This window comes from Nicotiana sylvestris, chromosome 12 (assembly GCF_000393655.2).
Source record: "Nicotiana sylvestris chromosome 12, ASM39365v2, whole genome shotgun sequence".
NCBI lineage: Eukaryota > Viridiplantae > Streptophyta > Magnoliopsida > Solanales > Solanaceae > Nicotiana > Nicotiana sylvestris.
The window spans coordinates 25,490,277-25,500,118 of NC_091068.1; the positions used below are offsets into that span (position 1 = coordinate 25,490,277).

At 32.0% G+C, this 9,842-nt stretch overlaps 1 protein-coding gene across 1 annotated transcript; it reads left to right on the forward strand.

The window, feature by feature from the left end:
* Positions 1–2,739: 2,739 nt before the first annotated feature.
* LOC104227057 (putative F-box/LRR-repeat protein 22) lies at positions 2,740–3,258 on the forward strand. Its single transcript, XM_009779190.2, has one exon. The coding sequence runs from the start codon at positions 2,740–2,742 to the stop codon at positions 3,256–3,258; it is 519 nt and encodes a 172-aa protein (XP_009777492.2).
* Positions 3,259–9,842: the final 6,584 nt, after the last annotated feature.

Consider the following 9,842-nt stretch of genomic DNA (forward strand, 5'->3'; position numbering starts at 1 on the left):
ATTTTCTCATTGCTTGATGTCCATGGTGTTGCATATGCATTGCTGCATCCACAACTTAGTACAGATGCTGATAATAAAATACTGAAATCATGGCAACATGCCAACAAGATATGTCGTCATACTATGTTGCAAACTATTTCTAATGAACTGTTTGACGTGTATTGCAGTTATAAGGAAGCAAAAGCTATATGGGAAGCCTTAATTAAAAAAATTAATACTGAAGATGCTACAAAACAAAAATTTGCAGTGCAAATTTTTTATCAATGGCAGATGAGAGAACGTGCAAATCAATGAATATCAATAATTGCTAGAAAACTTGAAGATCGAGGGAATGTTATTACCAGAAAAGTTTGTTGCTGGAGTGCTAATTGAGAAGCTACCTGACCCAATAAGTTTTTTCGTTAAGGTGTCGGTTTTATTTGATATATGCCTAGCTCTGACACAAACAAATTTAAAAAAAATACCAAATCATACAGAAAAAAATTGGTATGGTAATGATATGTGTATGTTTAAAAATAGAAAACCGAAATTACCAAACTAAGATTTAATTTCAGTAAATTATCATACTGTACCATGAACACAAGGGGTAAAAAAGAGAAAGCAATGAAACTTTCATTTGCTCTTTTTTCAATTTTAACTTCAAATATTAGGTAAAAATTGCACGGGACGCCCTATTTGGTCGCCCCCATTTAACTTATACCCATTTTTAAAAAAAAAAATTAACTTGTACCTACTTTTTAAACAACTCCAGCTCCCTTTCTCCTCCTCAAAGTTATATCCGTCCTCAACCTCTTTCTGAAGTCCGTAACAGTGTCTCCAAGCTCTGTGATATCACTAGAGGTGTTTGTGTATGAAAATCCAACACCAACAGGGGATTCTAAGAAAAATAAGTTTGCAGCTGGAAATATTAATATTAATATACACAATTATTAGTACTACGAAGAGATTTTGATTTCTAATTCCTTGATGAAAGTCTGCAAGTACTAGGATAAATTCAGATGTCTAAAAAGAAAAGGAAATATGAGCTAACAAAAATATTTTTCGATCTAATTTCAAGCTGGGTTGTTATTTAAAATGATCAATTGTTTTAAGACAAAAACTTTAGAAGGCTCTACATTAACACAGAAAAATTACTTCTAATGTTGATTAATTAGAGCAGATATTTGGTTACATAAGGAAGATTATTTTCTTGACAGTTTCATTATGAAGGGAAGAAGGCTCTAGAGCTGAAGTAGTTACAAACAAAAAGTTCGCCAGTTACAAAACAAAAACTTCAGCTCTAGCCAGTTACAAAGCAAAATCTTCAGCTCTAGAGCTGAAGTTCGCCAGTTACAAAAATAAAAACTTGCTACTTCAGTCCCGTCTACTAGAATGCTGAAGTTTTGCGTGATTGTCTTTGCTACTTCAGCCTCGTATGCTGAAGTTACGCGAAAAAGTGGCTACGCTTGCAATTTTTTTTGCAAAGCGGGCACAAGTTATAACGTGACCCAAAAAGCGGGTATAGATGCAAATGGCCCAAATATTAGAAATTGATGAACTTATGGAAGAATTTTAAGGGTCAAGACAATTAGGTAGTTGGATGAATGTCTATGCGCAAGAATTTCGGCTCAATTCAGTTGCTATAAAGGATATATCATGAGCACCTTTCAAGTTGGACTATTTTCAGTTAAAAGCGAAAACCTCTACTTGGGTTTGGTTTTTATTAAGCGAAAACCTCTACTTGGGTTTGAGCTACTTGCTTAGGCACACTATAGTTGATATTCGAGACTTTTATTTAGGCTTTTATTCTTGTGCCATCGTGGTTATTTCTGTTTATATTCAGTTCTTTGTTTAAAGAAAATGTAGATGATGTTTTTGAGTTAAAGAGTTTCTGCTTTAAGTGGCTTGCAGTTTATTTTATTATATCAGTGCATATATGTTAAACTAGGATGGGACTAGTTTGAACAACTTCCTAATAAGTTACTCCATCCATCCTATATTATAGACATTGTTTAACTGGATGTTGCGTTATAATGCTATATAATAACAACTTGATGACTTTTTAAGAGAGATACCAAATGTTTTAGTTTTGGACCCAGCCTTTTGTGAGAGAGTTCTGCTTAGCTGCAGATTTGTAATAGGAAAAGAGAGGGTGAGACTACTGGCATAAACCTAGTCATAAGCCGTTTTCATAATCATTTTACAGACTAGAGGTTTATGTTATAGAATAGAAGAGACATGTCCCATTATTAATTTTCCTTAAAATTATTCACAGAAAAGCTTAAGAGAGCCTGTATACCCGCAATCTTGACTACTTGTATAGTTGACATAATCTTATATATCTCATGGAACAAAGAATTATTATTCTCTTAAAGTTCCATCTCCCAAGATTGCAATAAGAAGAGAGGGAAGATGTATGCTGGCCTTTATATTCTCCTTTTACATTTGTTATTGTGGTAGTACTTTATCCTTTTGTTTATTCCGTTCCCTCTCTTGCTTCCTGAGTATAAATAATACACAGAAAACTGTTTTTGTTTTTGGGCTAATCTGTCTGCAGAGGTAGCATATCATTTTATCTTTTTTGTTTTCTTTTCTTTTTTGATTAAGTAGCATATTGTTTTATCCTTCTATTATATATATAACTTGTGTTTGGGGATATTGCTTCAGTCACTGGCATGGGCACAACCATTAACTCATGTTTGCTTTTGTTTACCAGATCAGGAAAACTGAAAAGACTTAAGTATTGCATGTTGCTATGGTATGGTCTGTGAAGGCTTGGTTGAAGCATTTCCAAAGCTCCCATTGTTAGAGGAGCTGAGTCTCACGCACACTGATATCACCACAGAGAGAATTGAAGCTCTTGGATATTCTTGCCCACGGTTGAAGTCCTTTAAATTGAATAACTCGTGTTATATGGGGACAGGTTATTACTCTGATGGAGAAGATGGAAGAAATGAAGAGGCTTTAGCTATTGCTAGAAACCTGCCCGCCTTGCACCACCTACAGCTCATTTGTAACAGCATGACAAATGAAGGCCTCCAAGCTATTCTTGATGGTTGTCCTCATCTTGTATCACTTGACTTGCGGCTGTGCTCTAACCTCAACCTCCACCTCAATGAAGTCTTGAGTAGTAGAATTTCTCGACATATTAAAGATATGAAGTACCCTAATGACTCTATGAGAGGTTTTACATTTGGATTTCAGCATTGGGGGGATGACGTTGATGAAAATAACATGTCTTCAAATGATGACATATATGATGGTTACTTTTGGTTTTGAAATCTCTAGTTGTCCTATTTCTAGCACTAGCCCAAAGAATTATTCATTGGATTATGAATAATTCTTTGGGGGCGTTGCTGATTAAGTTTTATCAAGTTTAGCTTTATTGCCTTATTGGAATGTCTTGAGTGAAACACAAATTCCTTCCACAAATAAATCGATGAGTTCTTCTGTCAAGTTAATGGATATTTTCAATTAACGTATTTTGGCCTTGGCCATCTTCTTTCTCTTTCCCCCTGACTCGTGGGAATTGTAAGCCTTGTTTTGATAGATAATATATCGTTTTATACTTTATTGTGCCAACCTCTACCTCATCTCATGGGAAAAATGTATGTTAGGTCTCTATATTCTCTTTCTGAATCCCTCGTTGTGGCACTCTTTTACTCTTGCTATCTGTGTTGCCTCTTAAATCCTCTCCCCCTTCTTCCGCTCTCTCCCAACACGAAATAAAATAATATTACATCAGAAAAAACTGGGTTTTTCTTGTTGCTTTACAGAGGTAGCATATTATTATGAAATTAGTATTAGTACCCGCGCGGATGCGCGGACACTAATCATGTCAAATATTTAAGTTATTTAGACTGTATGTAAATAATCTTAAAGTTTACACTTTCTCAGTAAATATAGATAACCATTGGATATTAACTACATGAAAAAAAATTAACCATTTCTTCTATTTTTCTTTTTTTATATCATTCTTGCCGGTGTCATTGGATCCTAAAAATAGTCACGAAGCAAAATAATAACTCATATTTATGGCAAAACAATCAAATATTGAGACAATGAATGACTGTTTGGATAAGACTTAACTCTTTTACTACATTGAACTTTTATTTGGTGTGTTGATATCTCTTAAAAAATATTTCTTTCTGAAAATTTCAGTTTCTGAAACTTTGTTTTTCAATAATAATTATTTTATAATAATGTAATTGAAAATATTATTCTTAATTCAAAACTCAGTTGGCTATCTAAAAATATAAAAAAAATTCTTTAGCTAGCGAATTGTTTTTACTCCATTTTTATATTTGACATTAACCATGTTAAATATATGAGTCATTTGATAACCTTAACATTTAAACCTTCTAAACAATTATAGATAATTGTCAGATATTAATTAAGAAACACTACATGAAAAAGGACAAATATTTTCTCAATTCTCGTAGTGATAATTTTATTTCTATTTTGAAATTTTAATTTCTAAAACTTTATGTATATTATAATAATGATTATCTTTATAATGATGCAAGTAAAGATATTATTCTTAATTTAAAATTCACTTTAATCGGCTGTCTAAAAATTTAAATGATTCTTTGGCCGGATTTATTTCAGTATGACTCCACTTTAAGTTTATCGATATCTCTAGCCCCAGAATTTGAATTTTCAATACCCTATATATACAAAAAAAAATTCTTTGAATCATTAAATGTTTAAGTTAGTTGGTTATTAATATAAAACATTACATATATTGTCTTAAAATTGTCAAGCAGCTTAATTTTCGACACTATACTTGGCTTAACCCCAATGCAAACTACTCAAGTTGCATTCCAATTCAAATTCGAATATCATATCAGTTTGTTAGTAATAGTGATTGTTTAAGAACGACACATAATGTAAATAAAAAAAATATTCTAAGATATCCTTATCTTATAATCTATGTATTTGAGTTGAAAAAAAACATATATGAAATGGATGAGATTAACTTTCAAATTTTTTATACTCAACAAAGATGAAACATAAGAAGAAATTTGTTGTCATCTTTTATTTCTGGTTTTTAGATCTTTCTAACATTTTTTTCAATATTTATTTTCTTTTATCTTATTTTTTATGTCATTATTTCTTTTATTACAAAAAATTTAATTTATTTCACTATAAAAGGATGAGTTTTAATAAAAATTGTCTACATATGAACTTTAATTATATTTTTAGTCTTAGGTTAAAATTATTTTATATTTTTCTTTTGGCTTTATCTAATCAACCTAAATAGGTGCTCACCCGACCACTTAAATTAATAAATTGAATGACATGTAATTTATATATAATCCATATATAATATATGTATAATTGTGCGTTGTCGGTATATCATCTATTTATATTAGCTATAAAAGTAAACAATAAATATGGCCGGATATTATGTAAATATTCCATAAGATTTCGGTATTTTGAGTTTATCCATGATATAACTTCTATTATAATAATTTTAAAACTCTCTACTAATGTTCAAAAATATCGTATCTTTTTATTATCTTTGAATCGAAATAATTTGTTTACATTTTTAAAAAAAATTATTTCACGTCATACCACTTTTTTCTTATATACTCTTTGTTACACTTAAAAAGTCGTTATAGAAATTATCAATTAGAAACCAATTTCTCTCTTGTTAAGTTTGAAAAAAAAACCTTTCACATAATCTAATGATTCAAAATTAATATTCTTCAACGAAAAAAATATTATACCCTTGCAATATTGGCTTGACTACAACTATATGAAGGGTTTCAGCTTATACCCTTCAATTCCTTGAATGTGCTAAATTGAAATTAATGATAGCAATTGTATAGCCAAAATTTTGTTATTTGTTTGATGTCCATTTATGCAAATTGACTCTTCAAACAAATATTCTTCAAGAAGAAAAAAACAACAACTTTTTTTTAATATTGACTGATTTTGTGATGTTTCTTTCTCCATCATGTATATTTACTTTATTATATATGTAAGTAAACTTTTATTTGGTTTTGTAAACTCTTTTTTGTTATTTGGATAAACATAAACGTGTACGCTATATATTACATTTATTTTAAAAGAAATTCATTTTATTCATATCTAGTTATAGTATTTCAAAGAACTATACTTATAGGGTTTTAAATGTGAAAGAGTTTTATAGTTATATGGAGTAGTTTTTTTTTGCTAGAGGCGAAGTAGTATTTAAATAATTAGAAAAATAACAAAAGTTCCTAACATGATTGCATATGATCATTAACCGAATTAAGTATGATAATATGATAAAAAAGATAAATTTTATTTTAATTTAAATTCGAATTTTAAAACTTTATCTATAAATTCAAAATTATATTTTAATTATATATATATATATAATATTATATTTTTATTTAACTAAAATAGTCACATATAGAATAAAGTTACCATATATTATTGACATTTATTAGTTTGCCACTTGGCATAACCATAATGTTCATTATATATGATAACTTTCTTGCTTTAATATATATATAGATTTGATGTCCTTGAAGGGACTCGTTGTACATATATTATTCCCTTCATCCCAATTTGTTTTGTTCAGTTCTGATTTCGAGAATCAAATGAGTTCTTTTTACTGCGATTTTTTCATATGCCTTTTAAATATTTTGAATTGCTAATTATTGTGACTAAATAGTACCTTTTATGTAGTTTTCAAATAAGTAATTTTTCTGTAAAAACTTGAAGATAGTATATTCAAATCTGCAGTCAAAATTGAGAAATTTCACTCGAGAAGTAGTTATTTGTGTACAAATTTGAATTAGATTCGGCTCACTTGAGAAATTTCTAACTCTTTTGAAACTTAAGGTCGTAGCCATTTTATATTGTGACTCATTTCCACTGTTTCAAAAACGAAAATAATAAAGATACGCTCGATAAAATTAAAGAGTGAAGAATTAAAAAGATGTTCACAATCCAATGACCAACAAAAGACAACTTCAGAATTACTGAGGCTAATGTTAGGAACAGAATGACTTCTGGACCCGTTTGTCCTTAAAAAAAAATCTTTTTATGATTTTTTAAAATAAAGTATGTTTGCCTATAAAATTTTACAATTTTTTGATAAAATTTCGAAAATGAGTTTTTCAAAAATTTAAAATATAATATCATCAAACATGTTATATTTTATCAACTGTAACCCCCCCCCCCCAAACCCAAAGAAACCCTAAGGATCAAATCAAAGTTTAGAGTATGTGATGGAATCACGAGGATACTTCACGTCTTTAACCTGTCGAGAAATTCTACCACTCGAGGCTTCGTCGAGGCTAATATTAAAGCTACCCCTCCGTCAAATGAAGCCCTTCATTCTTAATAGTTGTCCTAATCTTGTATTATTTGACTCTATATACTATTTTTTTCAAAAATTATAATTTTTATGTCCAAATGCCTACTAAGAAAGATAAATCAACCTATTCTATATTAGATAAATCCCTCAACGCTCAAATTCATGATAATGGCTAATAGCTGATGGAAATAAAAGTCTTTTACCAATATTCTACGACCACCTCCAATCTTACACTAAATATTACACCAAATCCTCTTTTGGTGTAATATTTGATGTTTCGGTGCTCCAACTCAAGACCATTTCTTACAACATTTTGGTGTGAATAGTGTTACACCAAATTGGTGTGTGAATAGTGTTACACCAAATTGGTGTAACACTATTCATCAACACCATTACTATTTATTAATATTTTATTATTTTTTTTTATTATATAACACTTTATAATTTAATATATTATAAAGTTTGCTTTTTTCATTTAGATCCCTAATAGACCTAATTATTTTTATGTAATATCTTTGTAATATTAATTTAGATCTTAATTTTGGTGTATAATGTTTATAATTTAGTTTGCGTATACAATATTTTATATAAAAACGAAAGGATTTGTTTTATGAAATAAAATTATAAAATTTAAATAAAAGAAAATAATATAATATAGAAGAAGAATATAAAAGGGATATTCTTTGTTTGATATAAAAAATAGTGTAATGAGTTGGAGTTAATTTTTATCATTTTGGTATAAAAATAGTTCTTAAGGTTGGAGGTGCCCTAATTAATTGTAACGACCCAACTGGTCGTTTCATGAGTAACCACTCTGTTTTTTTCATTTCTGCTTCTTATTGTCTTGTTCAGCTGTATTACGTGTTATCGGGTTGGTTGGTTCGCCAGAGAGGTTTCGGAAAGGAATGAGACACTTAGTCTCTTGTGAGTAAGCTTAGGTTGGAAAAGTCAATCGGATGTTGATTTAGGTGAAAGAGGGATCAGGTGTAAATTCCGATGGTTCAGATAGCTTCGGGAGGTGATTTGTCGATGGTTCAGATAGCTTCGGGAGGTGATTTGGGATTTAGGAGCGTGATCGGAATGTGTTTTGGACGTCCGGAGTAGATTTAGACTTGAATTGGCGAAATTGAAATTTTGGCATTTTTCGGTTGATATGTGAGATTTTGATATAGGGGTCGGAATGAAATTCTGGAAGTTGAAGTAGGCATGTGGTGTCAATTGTGATGTGTGTGCAAAATTTCAAGTCATTCGGACGAGGTTTGATATACTTTTTGATCAAAAGCGAAATTCGGAAGATTTTGGAACCTTAGGCTTGAATTCGATGTTATTTGGTTGATTCAATGTTGTTTGGGGTGTTTTGAAGATTGGTATAAGTTTGGATAGTGGTATATGGCTTGTTTGTACTTTTGGTTAAGGTCTCGGGGGCCTTGGGGGTGATTTTGGATGGTTGACAGGGAATTTGGGAAATTGTTGGAGCAGCTCCAGCTGCTGATTCTTCTGTCATAACTGCCCCTGCGGTAAGGGAATCGCAGGTGCGATGACCGCAGAAGCGAGATCCAGCCGCAGATGCGGCCACATGAGAAGAAGTGAGAAGCCGCAGATGCGGAAGGTGTGTCGCACCTGCGAGCCCGCAGATGCGGAGCTTGGGTCGCAGGTGCGGATAAGGGGGATTAATGAGAAACCGCAGAAGCGGTTGATTATGGGCAGAAGCAGTCCTGCAAGTGCGGGAATTTGGATTGCAGATGCGGTTTTGCTCGGCTAGAACATATATATTTCACCCTTCGCGATTTTGAGTGGGTTTTCACCATATTTCATTCGGGAGAAAGATCTGGAGAGCTAATTGAAGAGAGAATTCAAGAGGGTTTCTTAGAGGTAAGGTCCTTGGTTCCTAAACTCGTTTTATGATGATTTTTAAGGTTGTAAGCTTGAAATATATGGGAAAATCGGTAGCAAATTGGGGGTAAGGGCTTGGAAAATTGGAGACCTAATATTAGGGATTTGAGGGGTCATTTGTGGGCGGATTTTGGTACTTTTGATATGAATGAACTCGTGGGAGAATAAGGATTCCGTTAGTGTAAATTATGTTGGATTCCGAGACGTGGGCCCGGAGGTCGGGTTTGGTCAATTTCGAAATTTGTGTTGTAATTTAATTATTTTCGAGTGAGCTTTTTTCCCTTAGCATATTTTGATGGTTATATACTGATTTTGGTTAGATTCGAGGCATTTGGAGGCCTAATCGAAAGGAAAAGGCGTCGCGGGCTAGAGTTTGGCTTGGCTTGAGGTAAGTAATGCTTCCAAACTTGGTTCTGAGAGTTCGAAACCCCGAACTATGTGTTCTATGATTACTATTGAGGTGACGCAATGCCAAGTGACAGGCATGTAGGCGTGCACCGTGAGAAATGCGGCTTGGGTCATTCCATTGCATCGCTTAGTGACTCTTTTGTGTTGATAGCTGTGTTGTAAATTATGTGCTTAAGCTAATTAGCTGCAAATCATGTTAACTATCATGTTAAGGTTTCACGCCAATACTGTTGAGACCCGAGAGGTC

Coding starts and splice junctions, on each gene's coding strand:
- LOC104227057 (XM_009779190.2), top strand. CDS start 2,740: ATGGTCTGTGAAGGCTTGGTTGAAGCATTTCCAAAGCTCCCATTGTTA.